Here is a 23,428-nt window from a genome sequence, read left to right as displayed (position 1 = left end):
ACAACAATCAGTTGCCTACCTTGCTCAGACAAGGTGTGCACACAAAATAGCAGAAAGGATTAAATAAAATCAGACGCAATGGGTTTTTATAGGGGAAGAGGTAATCAGTGAACTGCTTACACCTGAGTAATTGGGGGCATGACATAAAGGGGTGTCCCTGTTGGTTTCACATGCATGAATGATGCATCATGTCATTCATGCATGTGTAACCAACAGGGAAGCAGACATGATTCATGTCTGCTACCCTATGTGTTTATTTTCTGATTCTGACCTATTTTGTGAATACAAAAGCCCTAACCGAACCTGACAAAAAATAAGTCCTAAGTATTAGGATGTAAATTGACATTGAAATTACATCACTAACACTTCCATACGAAATACTTTAAACTACACAAAAAAAACATATTGTAAATATATGTGCGAATCCATATCCATATATCATCCATAAATTCAGTCCGATATGGTTCAGTGTTGAGTCCCTCCACCCCTCCTAGTTCCTCTAGTAATGTGACACATGCATGTGTTGGGTACAGCCAATAGAATGACTGACATTGTGGAGGTGGGCGCGGGGTGTGCTCGATTCATATTACAACTTAAAATCGATAGGTGGGTTGCAGTTTCGACCACTAAAGTGAGTGCGGGCGCTGAAAGCCCCGCCCGCCTGGTGTTGAAGTGATGACGAAAATATACACCAAAAACACGGCCGGTTTGTGGATGATGCGCTGTCACTGACACAGCTCACAGCCACACACCCACTGGAAGCCCGACACCCGGCACTCTGCTCTCTTTCAGATCTCTGTTAAACAACTTCTGACAGATTGCCAGTGGATCAGACATGAGTGTCATTGACGAGGTAAACAAACCATTCTTAATATACAACTTTTAAATAGACGTATCAACCCAATGCGTTGTCTACTACGTTGCTGTGTTGACTTTACTGCACTTGTCCCGGGGTTACTTTATGGTCGTCCATTCACAAAGCAGCACGTGCATTGTATTTCTATAATCTGTCCATGGATTATATTGTGTTCTAGCTGCTGGATGCAGCAGCAGAGCTTGGTGTTTAGAGAGTCACCATTTTTACTTAAACCACACTATTTGCACGACCAGTTGGCTGGTTAAAGCTGGTGATAAAGCAGATTTGGCGTCTCAGACATGCTAATGGAAAACAGGCTATAGTAGCCATTTAAACATCTAGTAAGTAACGTGTAGTTTTTAATAGCCAGCTAGGCTAACCAGGCTAGTCTGCCACAACAATGGACGAGACTGGTATTAAGAAGCAGAACTGGGACGTGGGTGAGACCGAGCTGTTGCTGGAGATTCTCAAGGAGCTCGACATGAAGAAATGCCTCGACGGGAGGAAAGTTAGGAACGACACGCTCTTCAAGGTGGCACACAGGAGGATGACAGCGGCTGGCTTCCACAGATCAGTGGATCAATTAAAGATTCGCTGGAAAGTTCTCAAAAGTGCATATTACAAGTACAAGCGACAGCCTCAGTCCCAAAAAGGCCACTCGAACATACATGGCTGGTGGCGTTACGAGAAAACAATGTTCGCCATCATGGAATCCAGGCGGCCTCTAGTCGGCGCTGTGGTCCACAATGATGGGAATGATGAAGTAACGGAAGACTCGGAGGGAGAAGAATCCATCCTGCACTGGTCTCAGCCTTGTCCTATGCCCTGTCCAGAGAATTCCAGTCTGAATCTGGACTTGATTGTAGGGTGGACCACATTGTTTCCCCCCCTTTCCCCCCCCCACAACTTTAATTTAATGTCACGATTTGTTTAATCTGTTGCCTCCAACACTTTTACATGCAGACAGTGACACAATATGCATGTACTCAAGAAGACACCTCTACCAATATTCAAGCAAAATCGACATGCCATAAGATTAGGGGTGCAACAGTTAAAGGACCACTTCATCCATTTTCAACCTATCTTCATATAATTAGTCCTCACTAATGCTCAGTATAAAATGGCACCATCGGTAGGCAGGTTTGGTCGTTTCAAACAAGATTTCAGAATTGTATTTTATGAATGCAAGAACAATCTGACTTCTATTTCAGAATGCTAACTTTCCTCTCAACTCTTAACACTGTTCGTCTTGCAGATCAAGACAGACCCAGAGATGGAAACCCAGCTGAGGATTGGTTTCATTGGTGCTGGGAACATGGCCTATGGAATAGCTAAGGGCATCTTGTCTGGTGAGTCAGGCAGAAGGTGTGTGTGTGTGTGTGTGTGTGTGTGTGTGTGTGTGTGTGTGTGTGTGTGTGTGTGTGTACTGCACATGCGTGCATGCACCCTGTTAGTGAGTGATTACTTTACTAGTATGTTTCTGTTATAGGAGATGTGCTTCCCACGAATGTGAAAGTGAGTGCCCCATCCCCCAGGAATTTTGACCGGTTTCAGGTAAATATTTCCTGTTCATTTTTTAACCCATTAAGGCCTGAGGCTCCGATTCTACAAATGTCTTCTAAATCCTAACAGTTTTCTGAAAAACGTATGTTACTATAATCAGTGGTGCTCAAACCTTTTCATGTCAAGGACCTCCAAAGTTATATGTATTTGGCTACTGACCCCCCCATCTGAAAATATTTAGTTCCAGGGACCCCCCAGAAGCAAAGATTTTAGTTAAAAATGTTTGCTTTAAGGTTAGAAAAAATCAAAAATAGCAGATCTACCAGCTCATAGCGGCACTCGGTGCGGCACTTGGTGCTGCACTATGAGCTTGTATAGCTGCTATTTTTGAATAGCCAAAGTATAAAGGTTTAAGTGGTTACACAGATGCGTTCCCGCTTTTAATGGGTTAATGCCTTCTCACGTTCTCACATATTTAATTTACCATATTCTTTTACCTTTGTCAAGGGCTGGCAATACAATCTGTTTGACTTTCCCTGCCCTCATTGACTGCAAACATGCACATCATTTCCCAGATTACTGGGAATAATCAGATTATGGCAATAAATCATTTCAAGAATTTACATTAATGAGACCATTCTAATAACTTTGTTTAGGTTGCTCATTATTTGACTATTTTCTCGCTGTACTTTTTTACCCTCTATTTTTACACACACACACACACACACACACACACACACACACACACACACACACACACGCACACACTTTTCCCACATGCTTCAATAATCTTAAATCTGCATGCGTTAATTGAGTTAAGATTAAATCCAATTAAAATAATCTGGTTAAGGTGCTTAAATTGTTTTGTAACATTGCCTTAATCTGGGTATGATCAAATGTAATATTGTGCATGTTGAGTGTGATCAAAGCCCATATTAGGCCATAATGTTTCTGCTATTCACTCATCAGGATGTAGGGATTGCTGTCACCCACTCGAACACAGAATTGGTTGACAGTTCAGATCTGGTCTTCTTGGCAGTCAAGCCTCATCTGGTCCCAGGTGTTCTAAGCGAGATCTCACTGCACGTCACTCGGAAACACATTATCGTGTCTGTGGCAGCTGGTGTAACTTTGGCGACATTAGAGGAGGTGAGTGACTGATGACTAGTAATGGAGTACAAACCACAGCCCTCTAGCTGACAAGAAACTAACCTTTCCCTCTTTCTATTCATTTCAAGTTCTTGCCACAGAATTCGGTGATCCTCAGGCTGATGCCCAACTTGCCCTGTTTGGTTCAGGAAGGGGCTCTCTTATTTTCAAGGGGATCCCATGCAAAACCAGAAGATGGAGCTCTGCTTCGCTCATTGTTGCAACACTGTGGGTTGGTTGAAGAAGGGCCTGAGGCCTGGATTGACGTACACACTGGGCTAAGTGGCAGTGGTGTTGCCTTTGTGAGTGTTCTGGGGGGTGTAAGTGGTTTACATGCAACTGATTACCATGGAAATTAGTAGAATCTCCATTTATTCAATTGTGATTTCTCTGTGTTTGATTCGCTATGCAGGTATATCTGTTTGCTGAAGCCCTGGCAGAAGGGGCTGTTAAAATGGGCATGCCAAGTACGCTTGCTCACAGCATTGCTTCACAAACTATTCTGGTCAGTTTTACAATTTGTCTGCACTTACTTTGACATCAGTGTTTTTCTGTGCCACAAATAAATTATTGTTTATGATTGCAGGACTATGGACACATTGGTCAGCCTCAGAACTATTGTATACCCTAAAGATGCTGTGTTAAAATATGCCAATATTTTAATTCTTTGTTGCAGGGTGCTGGCCGTTTATTAAGGGACTCAGGGAAACACCCAGCTCAGCTTCGTTCAGAGGTGTGTACACCAGGAGGGACTACCATCTACGGGCTTCATACCCTGGAGCAAGGTGGTGTGAGGGCAGCAACCATGAGTGCCGTGGAGTGTGCCACAGAAAGAGCCAGGGAGCTTGGTCGCAAGTCAGCAAGGAAGTAATGGACACTCCATTGTGGTTACACTTATTTCAATGCGACATTTCAACACAAATGTATCCGCTTAACACTTCAAATCAGCATGCCTATTGGGATTTGTGATTGGCTGTTGTTCCAGCACAATACATTTGGAAAGATGTCACTTGATGCAAGAGAGAGCCGCCTTCCTGCCACCATTATTATTTTATAATGGTGGCAGGCCCTCTATACATGACTTGAATTTGATCCATTGACTTTTCTGATGATACCACTCTCATACACTGTGTTCTCTCGAGTCTGTCGAACAGCATCTGATGATCTCATGTAGTCTCACCATGAATGGAAAAGTTATTGTACCGATCCGTTCATCGCGATAGATGTTGGATACTCAAAATGACACTATTCATTATACAAATACACCTAAAGCTAAATGTTACTTTTGTACAGGTTTGGGTTAGTTACCTGGCCATGGTGTAATTCCAAATATTGGTGAGGTATCTTCAGTAGTTGCTCAGTTTTAGAATTTGATATTCCAAAGTTGTCTCCTCATTGACTATTGCATGGTGAAACACAAAACCCAGATTTTGTTACAACATATTGGCAGAACATATTGGCATTTTTGTGCTAAAAGAGTGACTTTGAGACCTTTCTCATGGCACAATGTAAGTCAATGAGGAGATGATATTGGAATAGCATTTTCTAATCAATGTGGGAGCTAAAGAAACTATTGGAGATACCTCTCAACTATTTGGAGTTAAATCATGGCAAAGTAACTACATAGCCCAAACCTCTACCAAAGTGTCATTTTGCTTTTAAACTATTTAAACCTGCAAATATCATTTGTTGTCAGTATTAAACTACATAACAATGTTTACAACGTTTGAAACCTTTGGATTCCCCTGGGCGTGGGTCTATGACATCACTTATGGTCCCTGAAGTACACATCTACCATGAGAGCCTAAAGATTATAAAAAGTCAGTTAACAAGGAAACCATAGCAAACCTTCTTTAACTTTCTTTTGGAGACCTTTATTTTGACCAGAAAGTCCCATTGAGATCAGAAATCTTTTACAAGAGGGACCTGGCCAACATCAAAATGATTCAGAAGTTCCATGCATGTGTTCAGATTTGGTATTAAATTAAAATGTTTACTCTAAAGTTTTACCTGGAGGCCAAACTGTATGTGATGGGCTATATTGCAACACTTAATGCAGGAGAGTAGCGGACCTGGGAAGATGACATTAGGCTTATATTTAATAAATTGTCTGGATTGTGCCCACATACATAAGCTGTCCAAACTTCAATGAGATCCCATCTGGTCATTTAGCATACATACTCGGCATACATACCCAGCTTAATGTATGGGCTTTAGGGGCTGCAGACGGCCAACAAAGTAACAACGCAGCGCCAAAATAGTGATAGCTTCCCCCCCCCCCACCCGCCTTCAACAACCACATCAGTCTTAAACATTATTAGAGTTTGATCAGAGCCTAATTGAAAACTTGACTTTTTGACTTAAAGACAGAAGTTTCGCACAATGCTGGTCTTATCTTTACTTTTGTGATTTTCAATATTTTTGTTTTTGTTGAACTGAATTCATACTGTATAAGAAGTAAACTGTTATGCCAACAGCGAAGTATGTCTTCACTGCACACACTTATAGAAATGACTAAGTACAGAAATTAACAATTTAAATATATTTTATTGTTAAATGTGTGATAGTTCAGAATACTTGGATTACATCTAAATATTAAATGTATGGAGTTGTAATGAATAAAGTTGTAACATGCTAATGTAAATGTATTTAAATATACATTGCAGTGATTAACAAATATTAGATAACATTAAAATTGTCCCTGGAGAATGGTTGTGTCAAAGATGTTAGCGGTTTAATGTTTTCTTGCCATCTGTAATTTGTCTCTAGTTTTGGCTCACTCTGCATCTATGGAATATTTGTGGTTTACATTAAACTCAATGTGTATATATATTTCATATAAATGTGTGTACAGACTTCATTAATTTATTGGTCTATTTGTAATTCATGCCAATTCCGAGGTGTCTACAGGGGAGTTGTATTGGAGCCAATACATTTCTGAAACCAATCAGCATTTGCTGGTGGGTTGATTTCACCTTTTAAAGTGAATAGGAAAATTATACAAGAATAAATGCTATATAAATTATTGTATATCATGATTCATATAGCTTTAAGCGTTTTTCTGGTTACTCAAAGTCGCTTTACAGAAACAGGATAAAAACAACTTTATGAGGAAGGACTAGTTAAAAAGGTTAAACTATAAAAGAAAGTAAAGAATAATGCAGTAGTTCATTGTGAACCTGTGATCGCCTCGTGTTCAGGATCTTTCATCAAGTAATTATTTATAGTTACATTTTAATTAAGTGATGTTTTTTTTCATTTGGTCCAGATTAGAATTCCTTTACTATCAAAATAGCCATTCCTTTACGTTCTCCTGTTGTGTTTGTTTTCGTGAAGATTAATGTTCTATCAATCATTAATAGCTGGGGACACCTGCATGGCTGGAACCCTCTAAAGCAGTGGTTCTCAACCTGTGGGTCGGGAACCCCAGGGGGTCCCCACGTGTTTTTTTTGGGGGGTCCACAGATGACAGTGAAGTGACAATTTAAGGACTTTTAAGACCTTTTCAATTACACGAGCTTATAGATCGGCTATTTTCACAATATGTATCTGAGTCAAACAAAATGTAATGACACAACTCCTACATTCCAAGTGCTTGTCAGGGTTGCGGGGGGCATTTTATATATGATAGGGGGGGGTGCCCATTTATGATATTCTTTTTGGGGCTCTTTTTGGTTGAAAACCACTGCCCTAAAGGACTCCAGTCCTGGGGGACCTTGGCGGACCTGAAACCACATTGTTCACCACTGTTAAAGTTCACGTAAGGTAGAGCCTAGTTCCCATAGCCCGGAAGGACGATGCAACGGAGTCGTCTGGTCTGCCTCGTACTTTAATATCTATCTTTAACTTTTAAGGAGACAGACACAGACATGTCCCTTTGTGTGTTATTGATGTGATTTGATGATGTAGGATCCTATGTGTAAGATAACCGTCTGTGAGTTCTTTATTCGATACATCACTTTTTTCTACATGGGTTGCTACCTAAACTTCGACCAATGGGGTGCCTGCCTGACAAGCACCGAGCCAATCGCAGTGCGCGGCCGTCCCTCTGGTCTATAGGATGATAGACTTCTGCCTTCACGTCGTTGCTCCCGTCTTTGATTTCTCCCTTCCCGTTCTAGCTGTCTCCCGGAGAAGCAGCAGCACGCGTCATCTTCCTCCACCGGCCCCGGGTCCTCCACCTCCACCGAACAGTACAGTAGGTAATATTACCGGGCCACTGACAGCTGGGGTGCTTGGTTCTTATATTGAGGCAGAGTTCGAGTCAAAGCAGTTATATAAAATTCATTCACGCTCCGATGGACGGACAGACGTTAGCGGGTTTGAGGCTAACATGCTAACGTTAGCTACAGTGTGTGTGAGTGTCATCATGTCATGATGCCGGGTGTTCGTTTCCCACAGACTTGACGTTTTACACGGATGGAAAACGGGAACATTATATTCGATATATGGGGCTGTCTTTAAGTTGTGTAAATAAGGCGTCCAAAAAATAGAAGAGACCACCAGATATGAAATGATATAGGATGACAGCTCAGACATAAAAGATGTGTTTGATTAAACAAAATAGCAGATCTACAAGCTCGTTGTGAGCTTAAGAGGAAACGAAACCTTTGATCGCCCACCACCACTACCGCCGCCACCTCGTGTTCAGCATCTTTCATCACTACTCACATTTTCCCCTACGAACTACATTCTTAAATATGATTCACTATTCTATTCCCCACTCTGGTGGACTTTATTATTAAATCAACAAATTGGTCTTGAGAGCACTCAGCAGACCAAACTGGAAGGGCGCTCCTCGGAGGGAAGATCCCCGCCAGGCCGGGTTGCCTAACTGATTATCGATTGATTGAATACTTTTTTAGCTGTTCATAAAAAAATAAAAAGAACAGGAAAGTACAGGTCTGCTAAGAGGATTTTAAACCCAAGAAATCCTATGGCTGCTTGTTTCCATTGGGGGCCACACACTTTTGGATGTCAGCCCCCCTCTGAATAATTAAAGGTAGGGTAAGTGATATTTTTGGGTTAAAACAAAAAGGTTTTTGTTTTAAGGCTATAGCACTATATTCTGGGGTGCATTTCGCCTTTCCGACATGTTGCCTTTCCGACGTTAACGAACCCTATACCTAACCCTAACCCTAACCCTAACCGCACGCGGAAGCCACTAGTCGGCGTGGCGAGATGTCGGAATGGAAGGAGCACCCCATATTCTGATAGTAATCATTGCTGTAGACTAGTGTTTGTTCAGTCACAGGGGTCTCCCTGTCTCTCCAGGTCTTGAATAAACAGAAAAAAAAAAATCGAGTTGGTGACAAAAGTCAGCCAATCAGGAGAGAGTACCGCTTCATTTGTTTTTAGTGTTCCAGTAAATCTAGTTCAAATTGACTTAGTCCGCTTATTTCTTGTGTCATCACTTTTCACATCATCACATTTCTCTTGTTTAATCTGAGTTCTCTATCCGGATTGGGAAAAATTGGTATCCCGACCTGAAAATGCATTTTCTGTTTTAATAAGGAGCTGGAGAGACATGGAGACTCCTTTTACTGAACAAGCAATGAGTATGGAATCTTTTACTGAACAAGCAATGAGTATGGAATCGGAATATAGAGCCATTTAACTAAAAATCAGTTACCCTACCTTAAGCCGTCTAATGATGCACTCACTCATGTCAATTACCATGTGATGGACTCTGAGAGAAGTTCACTGGTTTATTTTCTAGGGTACTAATCACATGACCATGTAAATGTTATAATAATCTTTACAAATAATGCTTAAGCAATCACTATATTGAGCAATGGGGTACTGCACAGTAAAATCCTCAGTATTGAGCCACTTGAGTAACCATGTGAATTTTCCAGTTTGAGGTATTATTCAGTCTTTCAGTTTAGTCAAAGTGATTTACATTATATTGTTGAGAGAATTTTTTAAATGCAGCTTTCTCTCTTCTCATGCTCTCAGAGTTGGACAAGTGAGTATCGTTTGACATTGACATAACCTACTGCTCTAACTATAGCTGTAACTTGATATGGATTTATTCTGCAATATGTGCTATGTGCAGTTTCCTTTGCAAGGTAGTGATTGTTTAATCTCTCTCCCTCACATGGCTTGCGGTTGAATGGATGAAAAGAACTTGTTGAGCATTTCACTTTGACATTAGCTTGATCTCAATACTTTTGGCAAGGAAGGTGAGTCAGAAGCTTTGTAACCACCACTGCCTCCCAAAGACAGGAAATGACTTCCCGAAACAGTGTTTTGATTAACCCATTAAAAGGGAAACCATCTGTGTTTTACATTTTTGCGTTGGCTATTTTTGAAAACAAATCTTGAAAGTGTGAGAACTGCTGATTTAGGAGGCATTTGTAGAATCGACCTCAGGTCTTAACTGGTTAAAATGCTGTCTAAATCCATTGTAGTGTTGACTATGTCTCACATGGTGAACCACTTGGGGAATACATTTCCTGTATCTCTGTGGACCTCTGTACCGTTATATAAATGCATGCCATGCCAGTGTATGTATGACTTGGCTATCATCTTGGGTTACAATAGCCTCAGTTTGAAATGCTTGTGAGCATGTCAGTGCTGTCATATCCATGCCATGATTGCCATCAGTTATTCATTCCTTTTACTCTAAATATTGCAACTTTGTTTGCATGCAGCTTTCCCACCTTAATTTCTTTCTTAAAGATTTGTCAATAACACTTGGTTAAAGGAATGAATGTGGAAAGCTAAAACGGAATCCAGTGTTTTTCCTAGGACTAAGTTGTAGCTGCGGTGCTCACAAATCAAGGAGCGGAGCCACACCGTTGTTAAATGCATATAGGGGAAACACTGGAATATTTACGGTTATATTTAAGTAATGCAAAAGGGGCCAATCAGCAAATTTTCCAAATCCTGTCTTAACCACTCATTTTGTAGTGTCAATTCCATCATTTGACTTATCCAGGCTACACTGAAGTTATAGTTTATGTGATGGTTATTCATCTGTAGGCAAAGGCCTCTTTGTCATACTAAGACCTTATAAGATGTATCCAGCCGTGTTCAACATATTTTGCTAACTTGAGTATTAATTGATTGTAAAATGTTAACATTTGCTCAGGACATAAAGAATGAATGGAATTTCATTTCATTAAGAGAAGTACATGCACTTCAGTGTCCATTTGCAGGACAAACAGAAGATATACATGAATAAAGTCTGCACACTAGTCAAGATATTGCTGATGCACCGTTTCGATCACTTGGATCTTCTTCTGGATCTGCAATTAATGAGTGGGAACATTTTAACTGGCTTTGTGCATACTTTATTTTATTCCGTTAAATTTGGTTTCTCAGCATAGTTGCCCATAGCAGTTCTTAGGGCATATTATTTTTTATTTTTTTTCTATGTAATGTTCTTCAACATAGACCTGTATTCATAGAAAGGGTTTTGGAATTGAAATTATACATTTGAATTGTCAATTCTAATTGATTTAGTTAGTTTAGTAATGCTGGTATTTGACAGTGTTGTTGACACTTTGAAATTACGTTGCAATTTCAGAAAAAAAACTTGTAAAAAAAAAATGTAATGGTTTATGTTGTTTACCCTAATCAATGTTTGCTTTCTAAATGCCATGTTGGCAGTTGTAGTAGTGCATGCATTGGATTTTTTTTAAACTTTTTTTGATAAACTGATCTGGGCACTTTTAAATTTTCACCTCAGACTGCCATTAGTCATTCTGAATATTTAATACTCAGATCCCAGACAAGTACATTTTCTCTTATTAAACTTGTGTTCTTGGCTTAAATAGGACCTTTAAAAGATCCTGACTTTGGACAAAGCATTGCAGTGGATGGATTTGTCTCTTGGGTGGATTTGTGCTCCAATTACATTACCTTCTACTTTATTTAAAGAACATTTGCATGGTGTTTTTTGTTTGATTCCTTCTCAAAAGTCTTGCATGCTGCTTTATGTGTTCCTCTGGGATTGATACTTTGACTCACTGCTCTACAGTGTAACATCTTCAACAAAGAATTTGTTATGACAGGAATTCCCGCAGTGAGTCTAATGAATGAATCCCTGTTTGTTTCTAAACTCCCTGTAATTAATCCAATAGTCTTTCCCTGTTATTCTTTTCTTTCTTCTGCAACGGATCGAAGATGATGCCTCAGGAAAACCTGCAGGGCTCTGAGCATGAACTGCCGATTGGCCACTGTCTGGACTGCCCCACTGAGGTAGAGGTGGTGGGAGGTAGGAAGAAAGCTGACTCGTGCCACAGAAATGGAGAAACGGCATCCTCCTCTCCAGAGAGTGGCAGCTTGAATGGGGATGGCAAGCGCAGCGGGAAAAGCCGCCGCCGTCGTAAACGTGGCCTTAACCCTGAGAGTTGCTCTGAGGGGTTGAAAGCTGAAGGGAAGGTGGAGTCTGAAGAGAAACCAGCTCAGGGGACTAGCCAGCTGACTGACCCCTACTCATCTCAGCTTGGCCTGCAGTCAGAGTGTGCATCTGTGTGGTTTGAGCATAGCATCTATGAGCAGGCAGAAAGCCTTTATCAGTCTTGGTTGGCACGCTCTTCCACCACTCCAATGAACAGATCACCTCCAGCCGCAGAGAATCACCCCAACACTCAAACCACTACATCTCCCTCTCCGCCACGGCCGGCCTGTAGTCATGCTGAACAGGTGGCCTGTCACCACATGGTGCAGGCAGTGTGGGTAAACAAACCAACCTTTGACCATGCAGAGCGGCGCTTTGTGGAAGAGTCCCTGCAGCCGTCCATTCCGAACTCCCTGGATCTTCCATCCCCGCCTAACCACCGCATCTCACCTGCGACACCCGATGAGGGATATCAGTCTCTGGCTCAGACGCCCGCCACCCCGAGCTTGCAAGTGGGTGCCGCTCCAGTCACTCGGCAGCCCATCAACGGATTACCCCGTGTCCCGGTGGAGCTCCTCAGAGACGTGTGGCTGGAGAAACCCCTTTATGACCACGCCGAGGCCACCTTCTACCAGAACCTCTACGGCAACAATTCCTCAAAACCACGGGCGATCTCACCCTCAAGCTCCAGAAGTAGTGACCACCCTCAGAGCCTTGTAGAAGAAGAGGAAGAGGAGGAGGAGGCGGAAGTGGTAGTAGAGGAGAAACGGGTGGTTCCGCAGGGAAAGGCTGAAGTCTTCCACGCCCTGCACCCGATCCAGGAGGAGGAGGAGCCTGCAGAGATCACAGAGGCGGTAGAGCGACCGTTGGAAGGAGTCTGCCACTTCCTTCACCCGGACAGTGAGAAGGTGTGGTTGGACAAATGGCGCTACGATGCTGCGGAGAGCCGCTTCCACGGTCACTGTGAGAGTCGTGCCGTGGTGGTGAAGGGGGCTCGAGGGCCAGATGCCAGGGTTCCATCGGCTGCCTCCACCAGCCCTAAGAGGGTCAAGTATGACTAAGTCCTGGAGAATGGAGCCCCTCCAAGCACTTCCAAGTTCCTCTTTAGGCTTTGAGTGCATTTTATTTTATTGTATTTATTTTATTGTGTGTATGATATTTTTTTTCCCCCTTGTTTGTTTTTTGAGTCTATTCCTTTGGTCTCATCTTACCTTGGGTGCATCAAAATCTTCTGGCATTGTGTGAACGTTCTTGAGTTACTTTATGCTTTTATGTGTTTTAAGTTAATGGCTTAATTGGGGGGAGTCTGTCATGTGAGAGTATACGCCACGGTAGATAAATAAAAACAATGTGGGCAGTCATACCATTCTAAATATTGTGCCCTAATGAAAGGGATTGTTGTGTTTGTATGGGGATGAACCTCTAGCTTACTCGATTAATATTATCATGGTTCATTATTATATTCGAAACTGTTTCTAAAACATCCTTCTCTTGTCCTCCCTCTTTCTCTCTTCTCTGCAGCGCCATGAGTTCAGTAGACTTCCTCGCCCAGGATAAGATCTGGTTTGAGAAGCCCCGTTATGACGAGGCAGAGAGACGCTTCTATGAGCACATGAATGGCTCCACACAACCAACACAGGTTACTACATCTTTTTAGCCCAGTTTCTACCCTTTGATTCTATTTTACATCCCTTTCATTCTATTTTGCATCTTGGCACACATCTGCACCATAAAATTGGTGCCCAGTTTTGCATTTCCCACCTTATTTATTGTAAGTGCTTGGAAATACAGAATGGTATAAGAAAACATATTGTAACTGTATTCATGTTCTCTTGAGATTCCAGTTGTTGTGTAAAGGATAGACAAAGTAAATGTATTATATCTCATTCAGGAATTGGGGGCTAACACCATTCTGCAAGACATAGCTCGGGCTAGGGAGAACATTCAGAAGTCCCTGGCGGGAGTAAGTATATTAGTATATAAATGTATATAAATATACTGTTCGTTTCCCATCATCCATTCATTATGCTGTGAATGTAGCCTCAAATGCATTAGCTGAGTCTCCGTAGCATCCATATCACCTGGATCTAGCCAGCTGTATCCTGCTATGAAGTTAGTGCTACGTGTCACTCACTGTGATATTTCAGAGTCATACAAGCTTTCAGATTGACCCACCCCCTCTCTGGTTGGTGCTGACAACAGACTTTCTGTAGAGTGGGTTAGGTAATCGGTGCTGCTGTGAGAACTAACAAATGAGCATGTGCTATGCCTATACTGTAGGTTTGAGCTCTTTGTTTGATAACTGGTACAGGAGTGTCATTGAATAGTTCCTGATACTATCAAACATAGTTGGATAGACCCTTATTGATCCCAAATGAAAGCCAATTGTAACAGCAGCACCGCAGAAGGATCAAACTAAGATATACAGTAAGCTAATCATGTGTTTGCTGAAGGTGGTGAATGTTTCCTGCCTGAAGAGATTTTGCCTGTACACATTTCGACATCAAAGTATGCTGGTACAAATTGTCCCTTGAAAATACACAAAAAGCTGGTGTTGCCTTGTGCAGTACTCAAGCCTACGCACTCACTAGAGCACAGATCTCTGCCAGGATGCATGCCATAATAATACTGTTTGACGACGTAACGTCAAACCATCTATGTCTTTCTCCATGTACAGTGTATCTCCATTTCTCCCTGTTGCGTGCTCTCTCTGTATGCATCAGTAAGGTGCTGTGTGGAACAGACGCAGTGTCTGTGTCATTGTGATCTTCAGAAATCTCTACAATGACAACGTAACTATGTTGATAAGACGATGTTGGTGTAACTAAGAGATCTGCTGGATGTTTTACATAGTCCTACAGTATTATCAACCAGTATGCATTATACAGTAGATGTCTGCCTGCAGCTGATGGGACAGGAGCTACTAGTAGTGTAGATCTCATACGCCAGACAGATGGCTTGCAACCATGTCCTTGGCTTGCAGACATGTATTCTATAGGCTGGAGGGACAATTGTTCTGCGATCTGATTATTAATTCACAGAATCTGCAAATCCGCAGCAACACTTGGATTTGATCTCCCTTGTTCCCCCTCTGACTGGTCAGATGGGGAGGGGGGGGGAGGGGGTCATGTATGTAAGTTATTTGCAAGCTAACAGATATTGACATCAGTCAGTATTTGCAAGTGTTGTGATTAAAAGGTATAGAATATGATAAAGGGAACTATTGTCCATTACATTTAACATACAATGGAAATGTTCCTTTTGGCACACTGTCGGCCAATATACAAATAATAAAAACAACTAATACATAGAATACACACATGCAATAAAATAAAATATAAAATGCATTCCCATAACACAGCAACAGTGATCATGGGCTGTTGGGATTGGGTGGTAGGGCTATTTAAACATTTTTGTATTTAAAATATCCACTGCAGATGGCACAAACGAAGTCTTGTAATCCTTATTTTGCTAACAGTACTCTAAGAATAACAATAAAAATGTCTATACTGCCTGCAGTATATATTCTGGTACCTCCCCATAATGAAAACAAGTGCTCATGTAAGTGTGATCATGTTGCAATACTGGAGGTGGTGGCCTGCTATACTACGTATAGTGCTGATGATAACCTCACACGCCCAATTGTAAATGATAGCAGTTCCACCAAAGGCACTAGGGTGAATGAGAAATTAAGCCATACCAATAAATCGGCACAAAGTATTTATCAGCATGCCATGGTATTACTTTAATTATACTGCTCACTACTGTATTATAACAGGCCATAATAACAAATGAATATTATTTTCATCCTTATTAGTTATTACCAAGCCGTAGCTCATTGGATGGATCAGCAAACGTCTGCCTCCTGCACGATCTCCCCCAAATAGCTTTACTTTTCTTACTTCTGTTTCCTCGTTACCCTCTGAAGATCTCTCCGTATTTGTTTTACACTGCAGTTTCTCGCCTCAGTTCTGAAAGTACTTTCTGATGTAGTTCATCCAATCCTGTTCCTCCTTCCCTCCCTCTGTCCCTTTACCCTGATTTTCCATCCCTGAAACCATATCCCACCTCCCCAGCTGAAGACTACACTGTTTAGCAGAGGGTCTGGTCAACCTTCCCTGAGCCACCAATCCCAGCTCGTAAGTTTCCCACCCCAGCTTGTGTGTCACTGGAACCACCTCTGCTAACAGCCTCTCAAATTTTGGCCCCCTGTGGGCCTGCCAGTCACCCACGCTTCCAGTTGCTTGGAATACTCTTTAGTTGTTTCCTCCATAAATTACCAGGTATGGATTATGGTTGATACAGGCCCCATCCCTGTAGTTCTCCCAACTCTTAACCTTTCCACTTGTCTTCATCAGGGTCCATCCTTGGCTACTGTATTTCTGCTGCAACCGCCTGGCTTTAGTTGCTGGTGAGAAGGACGTTGGTTGTGTGGTGTTGCGTTCACATATGGAGTCTGGCTTGTGTGTTGGTTTTTAAGAGTGTACTAACCCGAGTTTGGCCACTAGATGTCATTGGTGCTCTGTAATACATTGAGCCTCACTTTCCACTCTTTTGTGTATTCCCACAGCAGAGCTCTGGCGGCGGGGCAGGAGATCAAGCGGAATTCATTTCTCGTATCAAGAGCCTGGAGCTCGAGAACAACAGCCTGCACCAAGGTTGGTCTGTGGACATGCATTGATCAAATATTTCAGTCGCCCTTAGACAGATCAACTAAAATATCTTTTGCATCCCACATGATCTGGCTGACTCGTCTTGTGTGAACAGTGGTGGATAACTTGAGGTCAGCACTTTCCAAACTGGAATGTCGAGTAGCAGTTCTGGAGAAATCCCCTGTTGCAGTAACCCCAGTTCCGGCTCAAGCAGCCCCCTGCACAAACGTAAGTCTCTCCCTCCTTCAGAAGAAGGCAAGAGCTGGGTTGTCATGCACTTAGGTCTGTTTTGTGAACGTATGTAAGATATTGACATTTTACTTGTTCAATCTGTTCAGGGCACCCCAGCCCAGGAGCAGAGAACCGGTGCACCAGTCGAAGAGGATGAAAATGATGATGACATTGACCTATTCGGTAGTGATGAGGAAGATCCAGAGGCAGAAAGGCTCAAAGAACAGCGGCTGAAAGAGTATGCAGAAAGGAAGGCCAAGAAACCTACACTCATCGCCAAGTCCTCCATCTTATTGGATGTCAAGCCTGTATGTTTGTCTCTTGTCCTACAAGGTTGAGTGTTATTTTTGGAGGTACAGCACTTTTTTGAGAAAGAAATGTTGATTGAAGGCGAGTGTTATGTACAGTAGCAGGGAGACCAAACCTCCTCTGCCCTACCTCGACAGAATCTCTGCTTGGCCAGGGGAGATATTACATATAGCTTCAGGCAGTACTAATTGTCAAACAGTATATAACCTACCTACCTAACATCAGGGTCTATATTTTTCAATGGAATAGTAGTTGTGAGACCAGCTTCAACCACCTGAGTACTTCCAAGACATTGCTTTAGTATTTTACTCTGTTATTCACTTACAGGCTAAAACGTCATGCATGAATGTGTGAAATGAGCACATGTTGATCCCCATGGGCATGCCAAGGTGAAGGTGCATTCCTCGCTTGCACGTGACCCGGTTTCCAGCGAAAGTGCATTTTTTTAGTTTCAAGTAAAATATTACTTAAAAAGCTTTTTGACGTAATGAGGATATGACTGGATAAAAGATACTTTAATTATACTCGGGCTGTGTTGGAGTTTTAAAAGGTAAAATTCTCTATCTATTCAAGGCTTAACTTAATTTGCAGCACTTCTGTCTCCAGTATGAACCTGCCATTAAACTGGTGGGTTCTATTTTATTCTCATTTTCAGTGGGATGACGAAACAGATATGGCAAAGCTGGAGGAATGTGTACGGTCAGTCCAAGCGGACGGCCTGTTATGGGGCTCATCCAAACTGGTTCCTGTGGGCTATGGCATCAAGAAACTGCAGATTGCCTGTGTTGTGGAGGATGATAAGGTCGGGACAGACTTGTTGGAAGAGGAGATCACTAAGTTTGATGATTATGTGAGTATAAGCACAATTGCAGCAGAAGCTGTGAATAAATAGTGACATGTACTGTATAGATGCCGGTATGGTCCTTTTAATCTTACAATCTGGGGTAGTACAAGCTATGTAATTGTGGTAAGCTAAAGGATGTGCCCTCTTCACTGTGTTGCAGGTCCAGAGTGTTGACATAGCAGCATTCAACAAGATATGATTACAGCACATCTTGTTCATCCCTTTTTGCCCCTGCACTGATAATGAAACGGTTAATAAAAGAGAACTCTTGCACTTCAATCCCTTTACCGTCTTTAATTTAAAAATGAGTTGATTATGTGGTTTTGTTATGCTTATTTTATTGTATTTTGTCATCATCAATTTCAATACAAATTCCATTGCATTTTCTATACTGTATTGTACAACTAAACAAGTATGCTACAAGACTTACTGGTCTCTAATTTAACGGATGTTCCATGCAGGTGCTTCAACTGTCTGTGTAGACGGTGTAGACGTGGCTTTCCTGACGTGGGAGTGTCAGCAATAACTAACCATGGTCATATTTAACCAGCAAAAGAATATTACGTCCCTCTTCCCTTTTTATATAGAAAACTATGTAGACTAGATAGGAGCACAAACTGAAAATAAAATGGCTATATACAGTACAGCACCCATTTATTGCACTCCTGATGAACATTGATTTTGCCACTGGGGTAAAGTCTAAAATTAGTTAAGTTGTCAATCAACTGAACAGAAGATGATGGTAGATTGTGCTCCCAGCCACACAGCAGGATAGAGCGGCTGAGTAAAAGTGGCCCCAACTCTATGGAGGAGGTGGGCGTGTCCATGTTTGACTGTATAGAAACACAGAAGCCCTGCTTGCTGGTCCAGGAATACCCCTATTCTGCGGGACACAGTGCTGGAGGGGACCACAACAGGTCGCGTCTCATTGTCATGGCAGTATGCAAAGGATGACGTATTGCAGCAAAGACTCCATGAGATTGAGTTGTGTCCTAGGCGACATTCATTGCCCGATCCCTGAGGATATGAGCAAGTCACAGATGAAATAACGGTACCAAAAGAATACACAATACAGTACAATAACATTTGGTGTTGCTGGTCTGCTTTGTACATTTGTACCCTAATGAGAGACGGTATGATTTACAGACTCACAAGCCACGACCATTTCAAAGCACCCCACCGGCAAGTAGATTTAATAATTACTGGTGATAATGTGTAAGTGGATAAGTACCTTCCTAGCAATGCTCTCATAGGTGAGCCCCAGTGCCACCTGTGAGCCTGTCCACTCAGCCTCCCAGTAACTACGGCCCACTAGTTCCTCACGACACAATGCCTGGCACCAGGTGTCAAAGCGGTCAGGGTGGTCTGGGTACACCTGTACTTGTCCACTCCGACTGGCCATACGGTTGCTCTCAGTCAACAACAGCTCCTTGTGCATCGTGAATGTGTCAAAAGACAGAGGGCAGAAATCTGTAGCAAAAAGTGAGCACTGTACAGTATGTCAATGTCTGTTGAAGAAGGAGTGCCCGTATAATGGCTATCAGTTTTAAGGGGGTGATAGGGGGGTGTTCTATATGTTTTGTAGGGGAAGACATGAAGCTGGCTATGATTAATGTTACTCACATTGAAGGAGCCCATCTCTGTTGTCCAGAACAGGAACATGGGAAGAGATACAAGGCACTTGCATTGTGGGAAAGTAAAAGGAAGTTAAGATAAAAGATTATTTTTTCACAAAATCTATTAAAATAGTGATACTGGCTGGCAGGTTAAACTGCACACATGCACGTTATATTTTTACATAACAGGATGCTTACCGGGCCCGGACTTGGGTGTAGCCATATGCAGAACACTCACATTCTTCACTGTTGGGTTTGAAACATAGTTATATTCTGAAACCACTTCCCTAGCATTCATGTTGACAACATAAAACGTATAACGTTAACATATGAAACCTAACTGACATGCATGGGTGATCTTTGGGAACTCTCTCTGATATAAACTCTCAAGTTGCTCTCTCAGGTCTGAGATTGCCTTCCTCACTTGACCAAAGGAGATGTGTGCGTTGACAGTAAGAATTTTGGCCTCTCCAGGACAGGCTGGACCTCGGTACGTCTGGCACATCTGCAACAGGAGACGTGATTAGCACTATATTCCTTATTGACCAGATTTAGTCATGAATCATTGTGTACAAGAAAAAAATGATATGTGGTAACTCAATTAGTTACATCACTTTAAACGTTTCATACAAAATTAACAGATTAATCAATGATCCATCCTGATTGTCTGTCTAGAACTTCTGAAAGAAATACTTCTGGTCTCATCTCCCTGTGATGATGCCCCACCTGTGAAATCAAGCCCTGGTCCTGTGTGTGTGACACTTTCTCCAGTTCAGCTTCTCTCCTCTTCAGCTCAGCGATCTCCTGTGTCAGATGCTGTAGCCGGGCTTCAGCTCGAGTCACCTCAGCCTTCTCCTGAGCCCTGATGATTTCCTTCATCTCAGAACGACGACGCTCTACAAACTCCAGAAGCTCTGCAAAGATCTTGCTGCTGTCCTTTACTGCTGCCTTAGCCAAGTGCTACGGAAAGAAAAACAAAACAATAGTGTGCATGTGTGTGTGTACGGTACATTCTTTAGACTGAGTAAATTACTGATTTTAATTCTGTAAAAACATTACACAATATGCTACGTTACGCTGAAGACTATATTATCATACAAATTATTAATTTAAAAAAACTGCCCAAGATAACACAATACAGTTTTTTGTTTTCATTGTTTTATTGTTCTTTGTTGGCAGTAGACAAGCAGGAAGATTCATAAACATGACATATGAACATTCCTACAATGTGTAGCTGGTCAAAGTTTTTGTACCTCAGAATCTATCCATTTTATTCATACTCACAGAGAAGGACTTAATGGTCTGTTTCAAGTGTTGTAGCTCCGACTCCCTCTCCTGAATTCGCTGAGCAAGTTCTCTCCGTGTGTGTCCCAAAAGCCTCTGCAGGAATAACGTTTGATACAACAGTCATACTGTAGGTGTCAAGAAAAGTTGTCATTCAAGTTGCCCTTACACTGCAGCTGCTGTTAAAGTCATTATTTTCAGATGAACCCCCAAAATAAAGAGAGGTGATTATTCTAAAATGTATTAAGTTGTAATTATTATTGGAGTCATTGGCATATTATGTAACATTGTCTGACTTCATAACAGGGAATTGTGTGTCATCCATGGGTTTCAGTAATCGGACTTCTACTCACCTCCCCATCGTTTTTCTCTGGATGGGCAGAGGACAAATCAAATACAGCATGCTCAAAGCCTCGGCCTGCCAAGAACCCCATCTCCTGGTAGAGAGGTGGGGCTGAAGGGCCATCCTCCAGCCTCACACTGCCTAGCTTCTCCAGCATCTCTGCCAGCACAGTGTTTCTACCCAGTGTGGGTCTGGGATTGAATGTGGCTCTGCACTGGGGACAGCTGCAGGCCTGCTGCCCATGGCGGCTGTCCCAGTACTCTCTCAAGCAGGTCATACAATAGCTGTGGCCACATGGGATAGTGACTGGATCCTTCAGAACTGCCAGGCAGATGGGGCAGCTGAACTGAGCTTGGTCCAAACCAAAAGGGGCCTGGGCCATTGTTGCTGCAATAAGAGAGACCCACACATTACAGTAGCAATGAGCTCCATTAGAAATAGGACATGTGTTGGATTAACTGCACTCCCAAGACCTACAACTAAATTATGTAGTAGGAGTAGGACTGGTGGTCACACCATGCGCTCACCCCACTAAATACTGTTGAAGGTTATTTATTTATTTCTTTTGTTAAAATAGGCCCAAGTGTCTATTAATTCCTGATAGCTATCATTGAGTGTTTGTTCAGTAACAGAGGTCTCTCTCCCTCCAGCTCTTAAAGCAGAAAATGCATTGTCAGTTCAGGATACCAATCTTATCCAATCAGGAGAGTGAAATGCAGTGTTGCCAGATGTAGTAGGCCTACGATAATTACCGTATAAAAGTTTCATTTTAGTAAAAAAAAAAAAAAAGAAATCACATACCAGAGCAGGCTGCCTGTCTATTTGAAAAGTTATGACTTAATTACCAAAGGCCAAGCCATCCCAATATAGCTACACAATTAACGTTATAACGAATTAAAATGTTTACAAATTAGTCATTATATTCCACCACGCCCTTCATAACTATGCACACATTTCACCACATTGTGGAAAGGAACGAATTTTACGTATTCTTTCCTCTACATGCATACGGACACATTCATGCATACATTCATGCACAGAAACAAACAAGAAACGAATGTTTTGTTTGTGTAGAGATCATTACCGTGAAGCCTACTGTCTGTAAACACCAACCCAAAACTGTTTTTCGCTAGCAGATTTAAGAGCTGAGTTCCGTGAGCAACAACGATCTCTTCAGATTAAGAGTATCCTCTAGAGTAAAAAGAGGCCATTGAGAAACGATTCATTTGCACATTAAAACTATAAATTAAGCATTTAAACGAAGCTAGACAACACAGATTATGTTTATTTGTAATAAAAACAGTTTTTAACTGTTTTAATAACATTAAAAATAACTCAGCAAAAATAACTCAGCAACAATAAAACAGCAACAATAAAACAATAAAACTTCCGGTAGACGATCTCTTCAGAATAAGAACATCATCTAGGGTAAACTGAAGCCATTGAAAACCATTGAAAAACGGTTCATTTGCACATTGAAACTTTAAGTTAAGACATACATTATGTTTCTGTGTAACAAAAACTGTTTTAATAACATAAAGAATTTATCTAAATGGATAAATGATGTTCACTGGAGAGTGCATAGCCTTACAAATTGGACGCTGGACATGAGTCGCTGTTCGTGTCAGCACTTGTGTGACATAGGGGAGGCACTGCACCCGTGACATAGGCCTACATGGTCAGAGGTCAGTAAAGTGCCGTTAGACAACAGTGGACGCCTAAATGTCTAGTTTGCTAATTCACAACTACTACTACTAGCCTACTACTTTGGTAGGTTACTACAGCGAAGTCGGATTTTTACTAATAATGTATTAGGCTACTTATTGTGACTGAACAACGGAAACGTTTTTTTTTTGGTGCTCTCTTGGTGTTTTGTTGTATGTGGAGATTATCTGGCGCATGTATCTGTTATGAAAAGAGAAATTGTATCATGATTAAAACAGCTAGTCCTTAAGTTGGGCCAGACCAGATATTGGTACTATTTGAGTGGGCAAACCCGTATCTATACTAAATTGTTTATACTATAAACAACATAAACTGTATAGGGTCATTCATTATAAGTAAATTAATAGGCCTATATGATAGCCTTTCCATAGGAGTAGCTTTTTTTGGCCTGCAGGTTCATGCTCCCCCCGCCCGCCCACTAAAGCCCGGCGGCAAAAGGGGGTGCGGGGGCCAGAGCCATTTAAGGGCAGCATTTTACTCCCCCTTACACAGACCTGAGGGTCCAGTTGGAACTAAGCCCCCCCCCTTTAATAGGCTATTATCTTTACAATAAATTATTATCTCTT

At 41.9% G+C, this 23,428-nt stretch overlaps 3 protein-coding genes across 5 annotated transcripts; 2 read left to right on the top strand and 1 right to left on the bottom strand.

The window, feature by feature from the left end:
* The first annotated feature begins 713 nt into the window (after nt 1–713).
* pycr3 (pyrroline-5-carboxylate reductase 3) lies at nt 714–6,345 on the top strand. 2 transcript variants are annotated; one of them, XM_084066630.1, is made up of 7 exons: nt 714–853; nt 2,112–2,205; nt 2,346–2,410; nt 3,329–3,508; nt 3,598–3,810; nt 3,921–4,013; nt 4,185–6,345. In XM_084066630.1, exons 1-7 carry the CDS (start codon nt 836–838, stop codon nt 4,377–4,379), a joined length of 858 nt encoding a protein of 285 aa, XP_083922756.1. In that variant the 5' UTR covers nt 714–835; the 3' UTR covers nt 4,380–6,345. The 2 variants fall into 2 exon arrangements, with proteins under 2 accessions (XP_083922756.1, XP_083922755.1); XM_084066629.1 differs by lacking the exon at nt 714–853 and adding an exon at nt 903–1,718.
* Nucleotides 6,346–11,325: 4,980 nt separating this feature from the next.
* Nucleotides 11,326–18,173, top strand: LOC311052367 (uncharacterized protein). Of its 2 annotated transcripts, XM_084067293.1 has the most exons (9): nt 11,326–12,909; nt 13,380–13,497; nt 13,750–13,821; nt 15,935–15,997; nt 16,429–16,516; nt 16,626–16,738; nt 16,849–17,049; nt 17,706–17,900; nt 18,055–18,173. In XM_084067293.1, the coding sequence occupies exons 1-9, from the start codon at nt 11,642–11,644 to the stop codon at nt 18,091–18,093; spliced, it is 2,157 nt and encodes a 718-aa protein (XP_083923419.1). In that variant the 5' UTR covers nt 11,326–11,641; the 3' UTR covers nt 18,094–18,173. The 2 variants fall into 2 exon arrangements, with proteins under 2 accessions (XP_083923419.1, XP_083923420.1); XM_084067294.1 differs by lacking the exon at nt 15,935–15,997 and having other exon boundaries at nt 11,343–12,909.
* A 58-nt stretch (nt 18,174–18,231) lies between these two features.
* Nucleotides 18,232–22,274, bottom strand: LOC311052368 (E3 ubiquitin-protein ligase TRIM65-like). Its single transcript, XM_084067295.1, has 9 exons — nt 22,222–22,274; nt 21,148–21,524; nt 20,795–20,890; nt 20,237–20,470; nt 19,856–20,015; nt 19,709–19,756; nt 19,518–19,574; nt 19,126–19,364; nt 18,232–18,911 (listed from the first exon to the last, which is right to left on the bottom strand). Exons 2-9 carry the CDS (start codon nt 21,517–21,519, stop codon nt 18,612–18,614), a joined length of 1,506 nt encoding a protein of 501 aa, XP_083923421.1. The 5' UTR covers nt 21,520–21,524; nt 22,222–22,274; the 3' UTR covers nt 18,232–18,611.
* Nucleotides 22,275–23,428: the final 1,154 nt, after the last annotated feature.

The sequence above is a fragment of the Gymnoscopelus microlampas genome (assembly GCF_963454915.1).
Source record: "Gymnoscopelus microlampas genome assembly, chromosome: 9".
NCBI lineage: Eukaryota > Metazoa > Chordata > Actinopteri > Myctophiformes > Myctophidae > Gymnoscopelus > Gymnoscopelus microlampas.
This window is presented reverse-complemented; position numbering and strand designations above follow the sequence as displayed.